At 49.7% G+C, this 15,290-nt stretch overlaps 1 protein-coding gene across 1 annotated transcript; it reads left to right on the top strand.

The window, feature by feature from the left end:
* Positions 1-641: 641 nt before the first annotated feature.
* LOC129130148 (CCN family member 2-like) lies at positions 642-14,380 on the top strand. The gene is made up of 5 exons (XM_054648408.2): positions 642-937; positions 6,559-6,772; positions 10,401-10,652; positions 12,079-12,287; positions 12,476-14,380. Exons 1-5 carry the CDS (start codon positions 875-877, stop codon positions 12,785-12,787), a joined length of 1,050 nt encoding a protein of 349 aa, XP_054504383.2. The 5' UTR covers positions 642-874; the 3' UTR covers positions 12,788-14,380.
* Positions 14,381-15,290: the final 910 nt, after the last annotated feature.

Raw genomic sequence — 15,290 nt, 5'->3', positions numbered from 1 at the left:
AAATCTGACTGCTCTGTCCCACCCTGGCCAGCAAGGATTAAGAGTGCCCTCTGCTGCACTCTTCCTTCCGTGGCAGTGCTCTGCTTGCTCTTCGGGAATAAACAAAATGACTCTTTACTACAAAAAACAACTTTCATGCTCTAAAGGTCTGCCGTGCTGGCTGTGCACAAGCCTGGTGCTGTATTTCAGCAGCAAACAGAAAGCATCATGACCCCAAATAAAGATGTGTGTGATCCTGCATCCATCCCAAAGCACTTTGGGGAACCTCTGCCCTTTATGAAAAACTTTCATCCAGAAGCTTTTCATTGCCTTATGAAATATGCAGCTCCTCATGCAGGAGTTCTAATCACGAAACTTTCATTCCCCAGAGCTGACAGGTGATGCACAGCCAGATGTGTACCTGACAGCACCAAACTACCCATCCCTCCCTCCTGCTCAGACTCTGAGCGCCACAAATCTCTGTTTCATCACTCCTCAGCCCTTGCAGCCAAAAAGGAACAAAGGGGGTCTGTGTCATGAAAGCTGTGCCAAGCTTCATAATCGGAGGTAGAAAGAGGAAAAATTTAAAAATAATAATCCTGCTTTTACTGGGGTTTGATTTACCCACTTGGAAAGTAACCAAGCTGCAGACAGCGGTGGCAGCCCCGTAACCGTCGGAGCCGCAGGAATCCACTCGTGCTCCCTGGAATTTGGGCATTTTTTGTTGCACCCTTTTGGGCTCCGTTCCAGCCTGTCACTCAGCGCGGGGCCCGCCCCTTCCAGAGGACATTTAAAGAGAAGCTGATGCACAGATTGCTCCAGAGAGACGGGAAACGCCGAAGGAGGGGGAGGGAATAGCCGGCAGTCTGGATCCCTGCCCTTCGCAGTACTCGGGATGCCTGGCAGCTTGGGGACAGTGCCCCGGACCCTGTTCCTGCTCCTCCTCTTCCCTGGCTGGGTACGTACGGCCCTGCAGCAGCTCTGCCTGGGCACTGCAGCTTCTTGCTTCGATGCATGCGAGGGCTTTGGGCTCAGAGACTCTTCCCGGCTGACAGCTGCTCCCGAGTTTCCGAGGGGAGCTGGGCTGGGAGCAGTGATGCAAACGTCCTGGGTAACTAAACCACACTGGGGGCTCCCCCGTGTAACGTGTGTCTTCCACGGGTCTCAGAGCTCCTGGCACGTGGGAATGGGTTTTGTTTCCTTCTACTCCTGGAAGCCAGAAATCGGCCCTGGTCTAGAAGCGGGAGAAGAGAGCAGAGAGAGGGGAAGTCAGTGAGTTTGTCATTGCAAAGAGTAACAGTCTCATATCCCAATTCCTTCCCATCACCACTCTTCCCCAGCTGTCACTGAATCCACCCATGTGATCCCAAAAGCAGTGATCCCAAGGGGAAAATTAGACTGCATCATCTCCAAAGCAGGATTTCTGCCTGTTTTCCTGTTAATACAAGTTCTTGAGAGAGCAGCTGATTCCTCTGTGGACATTTGAGTGTTGTTCTCATGTCAGCAGCATCAGGAACGTCACTGTCATCAGTAAGTTGCTGTAAGTGCTTTTTGGCTCAGTGAAACTGGGTTCACAGAGCCCCTTGCAGGGCTTATTGAGGTGAGAGAGGCAATCAGTTCCTGGTTGGTGAGGTCTGTTGGATTGCTCCTAGCAGTACTTAGTGTGTGCCAGCCCTTTTCCTGCCAAGAATGCTAACTGGGCTGCAGTCTAAGGGAAACATCTGCCATTTAGGGTGGGCATCTTGATTCTTACTCTGGCTTAGCTGTGGCAGCACCACGTAGCTCATATAAACAGTAACAAGTAATGCCACCACTGTGACTCTTGGTTACCACTCTGAGACAGGTGATTTTCCCTAAACCTCAATGTCAAATGCTCAGAAATGTGAGTTTTGACTTTCTTTAAGCAATAGGTTGGATTCAGTGGCCTTTGATGTCTTTTCCAACCTTAATGATTCTGTGATGCTTTGTGGATTAAGGCAGAAAATGAGAGCTGTTACTCCTGAATCTCTCTTTTGTGTTGTTCAGAGGTGGGAGTAGCTCCAGGATTACTGTGAGTTGTGTGTAGGCTCATCCTGGGCAGGTGTCTGTATCCCTGGGCTCTGTCTGTGAAGGGGGTCCCTGGTTCTTGTCTCTCCAAAGGAGTTGTTATACGTGCTGCAGCAGCTGTAGGAAGGCATCTTTAGAGCCTGAGATGGAGAGAGAGCAGAGGTTATCCACAGTCATTTGGAGTTTGAAGGATGAATAGCTGTGTTTTGGCTGCTTAGTCTTGGAGCACTAAAAGAACCAGCCGAGTGTTTATTATATCACCTCTACCTTGCAGCATTAACCCCTGGCTCCCAAAGCTCTTTGCAAACACCCAGCTCAGCTCAAAATTCACCTTTTCCTGCCCTCTGAGTGCAGTGGGATCAAAATGAGCCCAAACATATTTTAAAACATCCTCTTTGGTTTGGCTCCCTTAGCTGGTTCCCTGGGCTCCTGTAGACATTGGTCAGGAATGAGAAATCCAGACAGTGACACGAACCTGCTGCCGTGGTGGAAGCTCATGTTGCAGCACTCATACCTTCAAAAAGGTGCAGGGGAAGAGGTTTTATGTAAATATGAAGCAGGAAGAACATTCTCAGTTTTTCTTACCTGCAGGTAACTGGGTTTGATTTTGGCGGTTGGGAGGGAGCTTGTTGTGGCTTGTCAGCTGAGCAGACAGCTCTGGGGAGTCAGAGGTGGAGAACACAATGGAGTAGAGCAGAGCAGGGGAATCCTCTGGTCTGAGTGTTGGCACTTCTGCTGTGGCTTGGCCATCACTCAGGGGTCCTGGAGGTCCCACAGCTTCACACACAGTGTTTGTGATGGATGCAAGAGCTGTCAGAAAAGCCAGGAGAGCCAACATTCCAGGCTTTAAAACCTTCTTAAATCCATGGCCTTGATCTCAGCTTTGTTCTGCTGCTCTCAGAGTTCACAGAAATGCTCTGCAAACCTCAACAGAAGCCAGGTAAAAGTTGTCGTGAACTTGAAGTCAAGAGTATGCCCAGTGAAGGCAGAAGTGAGTTTTGGGGCAACCCTTTCTGCAGAGGCATGGATGTGACAGCCTGGTCAAAGAGTAAGAAAACTAGATAAGTTTTCCCAGAATTGGCTTGTGAGACTTTAGGGAGCTGAAGATAAACAATGATAGCTTATTATTATAAACAACCTGCAGGTGGTGTTTTCCCACTCTGTTTTCCTGTTTTTCTCAACAGAAGAATGGCTAATTAGAAAGAATGGCTAATTAACAAAACACCTATCAGGTGAAATGTATTGATTATTGACCAATCTGATCTATCTGTACTGGAACAGTGTATAAAAAGAGAGAATTCAAAGTAAAGTGAGGTGCTGTGCAAACTAGCCTTCTGGTGAGTCTGTGTCGTTTCTTACTTGACAGTGACACAGATGGAAGAAAATGAAATATTCTCTGAGTTGAATCCCTCTGGACCCAGGTCAGTGGCAGGTTGTGTGGAAATATTGGGCTTTGTGTTACCTTTGGGTCTGCAACAAAGCCCTGAATTCCAATCCTGGCAGTTCTTGGGAACAGTTTATGGAGTTCTTTGGGGCAGTTTTAAGGTAGTTCTTTGGGCAGAATAATGAGAAGCAGCCCTTGGAAAGAATGCAGGGTGAAGGGTGCTCCATGCAAAACCAATATAATCCACTATTCAGCCTCTCTGAAAGAAAGTTCAGTAATGGAGGGCTCAAGGAAGTTGGTTGAACATTGACTTTTTCCCACTTGAGAGCCTCCCTGGCCAGGCAGTTTTTCAGTGCTCTGGCTGTTGGGTGTGTGTGAGCCAAACCCCATTCTAGCTCATTCCCTCCTCTTCCAGGCCTTGGAGAGCAGCAGGAATTATAAATAGCTTGGGCTGACTTTGCTCAGCAATAAAACCAGCAAACAGGAGCCCCGACACCTCCTGGGCAATGGAGGGAGACACATCTGAGCCAACTGGTGGGAGCATCTGGGAGTATTTAGAAGGGTCCTGAAAATCATGATGAATTGGGCTTTGGAGCTGATGTCTGGGGGAGCTGAGGTACAGCATAGGTGGGTGCAGGGTCACCACCTGGTCTCTGATGCAACAGAGATCTGAATCCAGATGTTCTCCTGCTGAAAAGCAGCTATGATACAATGAGGAAGTGAGGCTGCTGTGAACAGAAGGTAAAACCAGGTGGGCTGGTTTATGTGCGTGAGTTATTAAGGAAATAACTAGTGCCAGCAATGATTAATGAGGGTGGGGAAAAAACCCACAGAATTGTGGAATCATGGAATGGTTTGGGTTGGAAGGGATCTTGAAGATCATCCAGTTCTATCCCCTTGTCATGAGCAGGGACACCTTCCACTAGACCAGGTTGCTCCAAGCCCTGTCTGACCTGGTCTTGGACATTTCCAGAGGTGAGACAACTCAGTTGGGTTTAAAGCTGTTGCCTTCTCTTATCCCCAAAGAGCTTGGTTTGGTTTGCATTTCAGCAGAACTATTTTGGGAGTGTTTCTTTCTATGGCCTGTGGCTGACACTGCATTGGAAAATGCTTGTTATCATTATTTTTTCTTAAGTGCATGGATTAAGTCTTTATATAGATCCCACATTAGGAATGCTTTGTCTCTTGTGTGGTCTCACACGCCCACTCCAACTCATCTGGGTTCCTTGGCATCTCCAGCAGGTGGAGCTGGGAAAAAGTAGGGAAGATTTCTGATTTTTAGTTCTTTTAATGCACTTCAGCAGTTGATTCCTGGGACATGCCAGGTTCTGGTGAGTGGCTCCAGGACAGTTGGCTGGGAACAGTTGGGCTGCAGGCTGGAGAGGCTTGTTTCCAAAATACTTAGTGCTAGGAGTTATCCAGGAGAATTATGCTGATTCCTGTTGAGCAGGGAGACTCTAGAAAGACTCACCCCTTGGGACCACCAGAGGGAATGGCTGGAGCTCTTTCAGGAGTGGTTTAGATGGAGATCAGGAAAGGTTCTTCCCCTGGAGGGTGCTGGCACTGCCCAGGCTCCCCAGGGAATGGGCCCCAAGGCCCCAAGGCTGCCAGAGCTCCAGGAGCCTTTGGACAACACTCTCAGGCACAGGGTGGGATTGTTGGGGTGTCTATGCAGGGACAGGGGTGGTATTCCATGATCCTTGTGGGTCCCTCCCAACTTGAGATATTCCATGACTTTGAGGGAATATTTAGCCCAATCCCAGTCCCACAGTGCTGTATTGGTGACACAGCTGTACAAAGAAGGTTGCACATTCTGACCCCACATGAACTAAAGTCAGAGCAACAGTAAAAATAGCTGGAAAATTTTTCCTACTCTGATTGGTGACAGACACAATATTCAAGGAAGCTATTTCACAAGTGAGGGCTGGATGGGATCTGAAAAGTGCAAACAGAGCCATAACAAGACATATTTTTTGACTTGTTCCAGTTGTGTGTGCCCTTCCCTGCTGCCCTCAAGGCTATTACCAGCTCAGCTGCTGCTCTCCTGGGGTGACAGCAGAGCTGTGAGGGGTCTGCCTCACTGTATGCTTCCCTCTCCACCCTGATCATAGCAGTGCAGGATCCCAGAGTGTTTTGGTGGCATCATCCATGTGCCAGGGTTGCGTCAGCCCTGGGTGGGAGCTGAGCTGTGTCCATAATAGTGGATAGTGCATGGAGCGGGGCAAGGGGGAATTTGGATGGGCAGGATCTGAACAGTAAACCCGGCTGCAGCTGGCACTGATGTTTCTGAGGAAGTTTCAGAGGATCTCTAGAGACCACATGTTCTGCACTGTTCACAGTCAAGTTGTTACATCTTGCCCAAATCTGGGCACAGCCAGAGCTGAGCTGGTGTTCCTGCTCTGAGCTGATGCAGGACAGGGATAGCACACACTCAGTGGCTGGGATGCTGGACCCATCTAGGTTTTCCAGAGCAGGTAATCCTACTTCAGCTGGTCTCTGTTTGGTGTCTGAAGTGTCATGAAGCCAAGGGTGTGTTTCAAGGGCCAGTGAAGTGCTGCCAAAGGGGGGCATCTGTGCACTCACAAGGTCCCAAGGAAGGTTGGTTATGCTGCGTTCCTTGGAAAAAGGAGAGGGCGCATGTAATAAGGAAGAAAGTGTGAGATGCAGGGGACAAAATGAAACTTGCAAGCTTCTGGGCTGGTTTTCAGCATCCCCACAGTCCTACTGCCTGGCTTTGGGCAAGTCCTGTTGCTGTGCACATTGCTTTTTCAGCTTCCACTGGGTCTGGTGCTGGTACAGAGGCTTTGATGGTTGTCCTGTGTAAAAGCTGGAATTCCTTGCTGTTAATGATTACTACTTTATTGCTTCCAGAGAGGCTGAGCTGTGCTGGGGACTCTGAGCTACTGCTTGTCCTGTTTGGTTTGGATCTGCTTCCAAGAGACATCTATTTTTTTTTCCCCCTTGAGCTCCAGATGAAATAGGGATGAGGAAAACATGAGTCCTGTGAGTACCTGGGAGCTGCATACACCCCTCTGGCTGGTCCCCTTCTCTTCTGGGGTATCTGTGCTTTCAGCAGAGACATGTTTTTCCTCTCCCTATCCAGCTGCCTTGCAATAGACTCATTCTCTCCATGGCTTTTTGCCTTCCAGGTAGAACCACAGGCCTGCATGTTCCCATGCCAGTGTCCCTCCCAACCTTCGCAGTGCCCTGCGGGTACCAGCCACGTGTGGGATGCCTGTGGCTGCTGCAAGGTGTGTGCCCAGCAGCTGGGTGAGCTCTGCTCCTTGCACAGGCCCTGTGACCATCACAAGGGACTCTACTGTGACTTCTCAAAAATCCACAGAGGCAGTGGGATCTGCTTAGGTGAGAGCTGCAGGTTCTGTCCTTGTGTGTTTTTTCCGTGGTGCCTCCCCAGAGCACCCATCAGAATTTCCTTGGCGCTTCATCCAGCGCCATGCTGGGAGATCAGTGTCAGCGTGGGAACAGCAGATCCCCTGGAACACACACAGCTGGCGTCTCACAGCTCCAGCGAGGCATGAGTGGGGCTGTGGGACTTTCCTGTGTCTTGTGACAGTGTATTTCTGGCCATAGCATATGGGTGGGAAGAACTGAATAGCTCCTTCACCACATTGTGTCTCTGTGGAACATGAGAATTCCAGAGCCAGGTAATACAAAGGCAGAAACTGCTTTCTCTCCCAACAACACCTCTTTTCAGCTAGAAAAGAAAAAAAAAATTTTTTTTTTTAGTAGTTCCTTCTGAAGCAAGCAGAAATTATTTTGGTATAGAGGAAAATAAATAAATAAATAAATATAGAGAGGAGTCCAGAGGTATTTCTGCAACCTCCTGGACTCCTCTGCCCCATCTCTGACAGGAGCCAACTTTTTTTTCTTAAATTCAAGATTTTCAAAATAGTCAGGAAGACCTAAGAGTTGGCAGTTTATTGTGAGTACTTAGGGAAATGTTTGGCCACAGCACTGGATGTCTCTGGAAATGATCCAGCACCAGCCTGAGACAGAATCATTGTATCATGGAACAGTTTAGCTTGGAAAGGATCTTAAAGCTCTTCTTGAGCCACCCCCTGCCATGGGTGGGGACACTAATCCCAGTTTGCTCCAAGCCTTATCCAACCTGGCCTTGGACACTTCCAGGACTGGGGCAGCCACAGCTTCTCTGGGCACCCTGTGCCAGGGCCTCAACAGCCTCACAGGGAAGAATTTCTTCTCAATATCCCATTTATCCCTAGCCCTTGTCTAACTGAGTCTAACTTGTTGGTGTTTAGTCCTTCAAGAAGTTTTTACAAGTTGCTTCATTTTCATTCCCCAATTTGGGGAATTTTTTTGAAGCCATGGTTTTTGGAGCTCCTGGTACTTTCTGCAGACATCCAGCAGGTGTGAGCTGCATGCTGCCTCATTCCAAATAGGAATGAGGTGTCTGTTTGTGGAGAAAAGGTAGCAAAATCACAGGAACAATTTCCTCAGGAGTGTGGGAGACACCATTTCAAAATCTCTCCGTGAAGCCTTGAAATCATTCTAATAAAGGTGCTTTGTATTCACCAGACATCCAGGTTTGATCCAAACATTTTGGAGTGAGAGTCCCAGATCCTGCTGTGGAGGAAATCAGACTTGCAGACACAACTATCCTTCCTGGTTTTAAATAAGAAATTAAGCTTTTCACAGCAAAAACTGCAGTGAACACAGGCCAGGATTTATTTCTAGAATGGGCTGAGGATTTGGGCCATAATATCCTTGGGTGATGTTTTTATGATGTCCACATGGATCTGTTGGAAGATTTTGGAGGGATTTTGGAGGCACTGAAGGAAACTGGAGGAGTGAGTCAGAGGAAAGGAAGGATCAATGTTTTGACTTAAATTTATCCAAATAAGCAGATGTGCTAGGAGAAAAGAGCTGAGGTATCAAGAGAAAAGTATCTCAGTTGAGACCAGTCTGTAGGCTGTATTGGGAGAGATGGGAAGGGAACCATCAGAGGGAAACTTATTTGTGTAATATTATCACATTCCACATATTCCAGAGGAATCCTTTCCTTCCTGCAGAGACCTCGGAGTACCAGAAAGGTAGACAGGATCCTGTAGTAACGCTAAAGCAGGGGTGTCCTGCAGGTGATAGGGAGTGCAGGGAGCTGGTAGAGCTTTACAGAGCAGCTCTTTCAGCGATGCCATATCCCCTGAGGAAAAGGGCAAAAAGTCTCCTTGGCTGGGCTTGGTGGTTGGGTGTGGGTGGTGCCAGGCAGAGCCAGGGAATAAAGAGCTGGATCACTTAATGGGAGCTGTCTTTTCGGAGCCTTAATGGGACCAGGTCAGAGGGAAAGGGAGGTCATGGAGGGCAATGAAGGGCACAACAGAGGGATTGAGTTTGGAAAACAAAATCAACCCCTGGAGCAGGCTGCTATTCTTTGGGAGGGGAGGGAGGAGAGGGAATGGCATGATCTGCTCACCGAGATGGAAGAGAGTTTAAAAATAAGTATGAATGGTTGTATAGAGGGAGGGTGGATGGATGGCTTCCACTTTGATGGATAAAGTGAGGATTTTGAAATGTCAAAGTTGGAGCACAGGAGTATTTTTATCCCAACGACATGGTAAAGAGTTGCAAGATGAGATGCAGGTCTTAATAGGAACAGTCCAGAAGGATTTGTGTCCCCTCAAGGGATAGGGATGGGATGGAAAGAGATTCTTACTCCTTGTTTGATTCAAACACTTTCTATCTGAAACAGTGTCCCTGGGCAAACAGGACCTAGGGGAAAACAGATCAGGTTTCCTGGGAAACCTCCACAAGCAGTCAAAAATTCTTCCTTTTGGTAACTTCCCCATAAAGGTTTGCGTGAATTTTTAATTTTATTTTTTTTTTTAGGATTCAGGATTGCAGAAAACAGCAGCTGCTGAAAACTGTCCAAAATCAAGATTTCTGACTTGTGAAAACTCTGAGATTTCAACATTTAATTTCAGGCTGAGAGGAAAAAAAAGATATTAAATATATATATAAGTATTTTTTTAAAAACCTCAAAATGTTCCATGACTTATTTAGAATACTCATTTGGCTGTGCCAAAACTTTCCCTTTCCATTCTATCAAAATATTTCATCTTCATCTTCATAGTATCAAAATAATTACCAGAGCAAAATGCTTCCCTCTGTGGATACTATCCCACGAGTACTTTGCTTGAGCATAAAGGAAATCTTTCATGTCAAATGGTTCAGTTGGTTCTTCTTGAAAACATTCTTGATCTTAATCAGCTAAGAGATTTCTCCTGGAAAGCTTCCAGTGCGAAAGTTCTGGCTAATGCAGTCATAAGAACTTGGGAGCGTTGTTGTGCCTGCAGAGTAAAGGTTCCTGCTCTGTGTCAGATATTGTTTCCTTTTTTTTTTCCCATTTAAGTTTTATTTGGAAGGAGGCAGAGACTGGAAGGAGGTCTGGTGATGAGAGATCCAGAGATCAGAAAAGAGAGAACTGGAAAAAATTGGGACTGAAAGGAGGAAGAGATTTGTGCATCATAGAGGGGCCAAAAAGGTCATCAGCCCAAAGTGTCATTTTCATTTGTAGGTACCATTTGCATGGGGGAACCAGACGTTCTTAGAAGAGTGTTGCCTGTTGGTATCCCAGGAGTACTGAGGAGCAAAGCCATGCTCACATGACATGTCAGGAACGTCTTGCACAGCACCACTGACTTGTCACTCTGAGCTGGTTGGGAAGAACTCTGACAGAGAAACAGGCTCTTTACAAGCACCAAAGACAAAATCATACTTAGTAGCTCATCCAGGTGGAAAAGAAATTTTTCTAGAGAATTTTGGGAGGACCAGCACTTCTGAAAAATCAGTGTCATGAATAGCCTGGGGTCCAGGGAGGCAAATATGACATATGCAGCACTGGGATGGCAAAGAAGGGGAGGATGGGCTCTATCCCTCCTCAGGAGCTCTGTGTCCCCAAGGCAGGGCTTCAGCCTTCTGCTTACTCCTCCTTCTCCTCCTCTTCCTCCCCCAGCTCATGAGGGTGCGACATGTGACCTGCTGGGCAAGATCTACCTCAGTGGGGAGAGCTTCCAGCCCACATGCAAGCTGCAGTGCATCTGCATGGACGGGGCCATCGGCTGCATCCTGCTCTGCTCCGATGACCTGCGCCTGCCGTCCCCAGAGTGCCCCACGCCCCGGAGGGTGAAGTTCCACAACAAGTGCTGTGAGGAGTGGGTGTGTGAGGAGGGCAGCGAGGATAACCGCTTTGGAACAGCCACGGCAGGTCAGTGGGGCACATGGGATGGGGCTGGGAGCTGTTTCCTGGGGAAGAGGGGTAGATTGATTTGGAGCACTGACTGGTTTGGGGCTGGGGGTGGCTTTGTGCATCATCATGATGGGGGTGAGTACCAAGTGTTGGGTTCCAGAGCTAAACACTAGGTCCAGCCCACCCAGCTGCTCTATCAGTCCCCTTCCCAGCTGGACAAGGGGGAGTGTAAGAACCGTGTCTGGATGGGCTGTTTGGGTCCAATCCGGCTAGCTACGGACCTTAGCACACATGAGCTTACATGGATGAAGGCAAAAGACTGGAAGCGCTCTTCTCCACATGGGGACGAATGTCCTCTGCTTATTGACTTGGAGGACACACCTCAGACTCAGGCAACCCCCAAGATGGGAAAGAGGGTGTTGCCTGATGGTGGGAGACTTTTATACCCAGGGAATGGGGGCGGAGGAAGAGGACCACTGCCAGTGGGATACCGGTGAGGAGTGGGGAGGGGACACGTAAATGAGGGAAGAGACCACCAGGGCTGGCACTTGTTGGGGAGGAAAGAGGAAGACCGTGTGGTCATAGGATACAAATCATGTGAACAGTGCAAATTACCAAACACCCAGTGCAAACAACTAAATAACTATTTAGTGCGATACAACAGGGGAGAAAATAAATGGAAAGTGACTTGTAGGTTGAGATAGGGCAGTTTATTAAAGGAAAAGTGAAAGTTTGCATGTGCACAAGCAAAGAGAAAAAGAATAGATTTATTCTTTACTTCCCATCATCAAATGGCGTCCAGCCACTTCCTAGGAAGCAGGACTTCAGCACATGGAGCAGTTGCACCAGAAGGCAAGCATTGTGAATAGCAATTTCCCCCTCCCCCTCTTCCTCCTGCTTTTCTTAGCTTTTATATCTGACCTGACATCATACAGTCTGAAATATCCCTGTGGTGAATTTGGGTCAGCTGTCTTGGTTGTGTCCACTCCTAGGATCTTGCCCACTCCCAGCCCCTTGATTGGGGGGAGAATGTTGGAGAGACATCACTGATGCTGTGCCAGCCCTGCCCAGCAGTAGCCAAAAACACTGGTGTGTTACCAACACCTTTCCAGCTCCTACTGCAGAGCACAGCGCTGGAATGGCTGCTCTGGGAACATCAACTCCAGCTCAGCCAGACCCGATACAAAGTGAAACCTCAGTGGTGCTATGGGAAAGCTTCTGTGTCCTGAAGTGTCCCAGCAGACCTGTCTGGAGCCGGGCTATGTAGGAAATGGCCCCTGCCCACCTGCATCCCCTTCCTGCTGAGAGGCCAAGCATCTCATGGGATGGGCCAGACATTTGCTGATGTTCCTGAAGTGTTAAACTGAGTTGGGAGCAGCCATGGAGCTGCCACTCTTTGTCCAAAGCCCTAAGCCTTGCCTTGTGTCTCTTCCTCATGGCTCAGTTTTCAGGAAGGATCCAGCTCACAGGCCAGAGCTGAACAACCTGCAGGAGAACTGCCTGGTGCAGACCACAGAGTGGAGCACATGCTCCCGGAGCTGTGGAATGGGGATCTCCACCCGTGTGACCAACAACAATCCCCAGTGCCGCCTGGAGAAGGAGACCCGGCTCTGCACGGTCCGGCCCTGCGACTTCTCCATGGAGAAAACCAAGGTATGGTGAGGTACGGTGCTGGAAGATAGGGGACACAGCACCCCAAATGCTGGGGACAGCCTTGGGAATGATCCTGACTCTATGCTTCCACTTCCTCTGTGTCCCATTGCCCAGTGATGGGGTCAGAGCACAGGCCTCAATGCATCTTTCCTGTCATGTCCATGGTAATTCATCTGCTTTCTCCCTAGAAGGGGAAGAAGTGTGTGCAGACCCCAAAGCAGCGCCAGAGCCTCCACTTCGAGTTTTCAGGATGCACCAGCACCCGCTCCTACCGGCCCCGGTTCTGCGGCAGCTGCTCGGACGGGCGCTGCTGCACCCCATTCCTGACCAGCACGGTGGACGTGGAGTTCCGCTGCCCCGAGGGGGACTTCTTCAAGAGAAAAATGATGTTCATCAAGATGTGCTCCTGCCACTATGACTGTCCCCAAGACAACGACATCTTCCGGGCCACATATCAGCATTGGATGATCGGAGACCACGTCAAGATTGAGCAGCAATAGCCCTGTCTTGCCAGATCTGAGGTGTGCAGGAGCGCTCTGCAGTGCTTTCGTGGCTGTGTCCTGGCCAATGCAGCCTCTTCCCCTTCTGTGAGGGGCTGTGCCTTCCACAGCAGCACCATTCACACCAGCAGTCCCTGTGCTTTTCCCAATGAGCCGAGGGAGGAGCCGCAGCTGCTCCAGCCCCTGACACCCATGCACAGTGTGCAAAGGTCAGTGAAGGAACCAGAAACAGGCTTGAGCTGCAAACTTGATCTGTATTCCTGCTGGCCAGAGGAGAGAGTGGTTCAAGATCATGTGGCTCCCGCCTGTCTCCAGACAGAGCACAATTCCTGATTCAGACCCTGAGAATTCTTCCAGCATTAACTGGGGGTAGACCAGGCTGCCAGACCAAGGTGTGTCCCCTGAAGGTGCTGCTCTGAGCAGCTTTTAGTGCCTTGATGAACATTTCATAGAACCATGGAGTGGTCTGGGTTGAAAGGCATTTTAAAGCTCATCTTGTTTCAACCCCCTGTCATGGATAGGGACACTTTCCACTAACCCAGGCTGCCCCAAGCCCCGTACAACCTGGCCTTGGACACTTCCAGGGATGGGGATGGGGCAGCCACAGCTTCTCTGGGCTGGTGTGGCAGGGCCTCACCAGCCTCACAGGGAGGAATTTCTTCCTAATCTTGTCAGAAATGGCACTGGGGTGGGAGAGGGACTGGACCACACAAGCTCACACATGCACAGTGAGGCTGCAACTGTTTCAGCTCTGGAGTCTTTGCTCTGGATGTTTTTAAGTAGGAGGAACACTTTGCAGCTCCAGTCTCCCTGGCAATTTTAAGGTACTGGCAAGAGAAATCCTCCTATTTGTAAATGGAGCAGATCCCATCTGGAGTTACTAGGGCAGTGCCATGGGGAGCTGTTGGCACTGGTATCTCCAGCAGTGGGACTTCCTCCTGGCCACAGACTTGGCAGAGTCTCTCTCTGCCCGGAGAGGACCCCATTGCCAACCCATAGCTCCAGGAAAGGCCACCAGCAGCCAGTGCCAGTGGTATGTCCAGCAGCACGTTGGCAGCTTTGTGGGACTGCTAAGGTCTTGTCAGGTGTGGAAAAATCTTCAGATTTTTAGCAGAAAAACCAGGTACAGCACCTGATACTGGTTCTTAAGCCATCCTTGCTTATCACCATTGGAAATCATGAAGAATTTCTGTTCCAGCCAGGCAGGAGCAAGGCTTCACCTCACTATATCTTCCTACCCCAAATCAGAGCCTGATGCCAAGGGACATTCCTAGCTGTCCCCAACTGTTGCCCTGAATTTCCAGACTGCTGACACACCAGCTCAGGGCCCATGTTCCATCCCAGCCTCTGTTCTTTCTCTCAGCCTGCAGCAGCTCATGAATCCTCACCCTCCTGTAATCAATTTGAACTGTAAATAATTTATCTGATATTGTTTCTAAAGCCTTTGTACAGTCCCAGGATCCTGTTGGCACAGCCCTGCTCAGGCTGTTATTCCTCTCTGAGCTTCTCTCGTGCCATTCATACAGTTGCTGAGTCTCAAACCATCCTGAGGTTGCACTTTACTCAACGCTAATAAATATCTCTATTTTTTTATATCTCTGAACTCATCCCTTTGTGTGAGGCTCCTGCCTGGTTCCTCTGCTTACCTTTCCCCAGTGCTGGGATCTTCTGTAGAGTTGAGGGCTGGGTACTGGATGGGAGGGGGTGACAGGGCTTTTTTTCCTGTTCCCAAATAGCAGCAGGATTGATGTTAGTGTTTCACAGACACCTCTGCAGCCCACAAAACACAGCTCCTCCCTCCACGGCTTGGAGGGGGGACAAGCAGAGCCCCCCTCTGCCTGTTGAAGAACCCACAAGTCCTTAATACCAGATTAAAAATAACTCCGGGAGCAGATGTGAACAGAAGTCAGTGATAACAGGGCCAGAACGCGAGGGGCTTTGCAGTGGCTTAACAGCTTATAGATTCATCCTCCTCTCATCACATTAGCAGGGACTCCCCCCTCTCCCACTCCGCAGGGCCAAGAGGCTCTTCCTGCTCCCAAACATTCAGCCTCACCGGGGAAGGCTTAGGGCTCCTAGGGAGGGGGAACAAACCCCTGTCAGTCTTGAGCTGCGTGGTGTTGAGGTTCTGAGCTCGGGGCGGGCTCCGGCCCGTGCACCTCTGAGGGCTGCAAAGGCCCTGGCAGAGGCAGCGAGGGACACGGTCCTCGCCAGCGTCCCCAGGGCGGTGACCATTAGATGGCACTAGGAACCTCCCCATGTGGGCACCCCGTCCCCAGGGCAGGATACAGTGGCATGCCCCTCGGCTGCTGAGCGTAACCCCGGGTAGCCCCCGCCAGGAGTGCCCGCTGGGTACTGCAGCCCAGTCCCGGCACCCAGTGCCATCGCAAGGCCACCACCGCCAAGCCAACGGAGACAGCAGCGAGGCCCTCGGTTCTGGGGCCGAGATCCATCCGGCCGCCGCCTCCGTCCCCGTCCTCGCGGGGGCCCTATTCCACCTTAT

Source organism: Agelaius phoeniceus, chromosome 22, assembly GCF_051311805.1.
Source record: "Agelaius phoeniceus isolate bAgePho1 chromosome 22, bAgePho1.hap1, whole genome shotgun sequence".
Classification (NCBI taxonomy): domain Eukaryota; kingdom Metazoa; phylum Chordata; class Aves; order Passeriformes; family Icteridae; genus Agelaius; species Agelaius phoeniceus.
The sequence above is the reverse complement of the archived record's forward strand: the minus strand, read 5'-3'. Positions and strand labels throughout refer to the sequence as shown.

Bases quoted from the DNA above. Each gene is read 5' to 3' on its own strand.
- LOC129130148 (XM_054648408.2), top strand. From the start codon at position 875: ATGCCTGGCAGCTTGGGGACAGTGCCCCGGACCCTGTTCCTGCTCCTC. The intron at 10,653-12,078 runs GTCAGTGGGGCA...CTCATGGCTCAG, and splicing joins CTTTGGAACAGCCACGGCAG to TTTTCAGGAAGGATCCAGCT. The intron at 12,288-12,475 runs GTATGGTGAGGT...CTTTCTCCCTAG, and splicing joins TCTCCATGGAGAAAACCAAG to AAGGGGAAGAAGTGTGTGCA.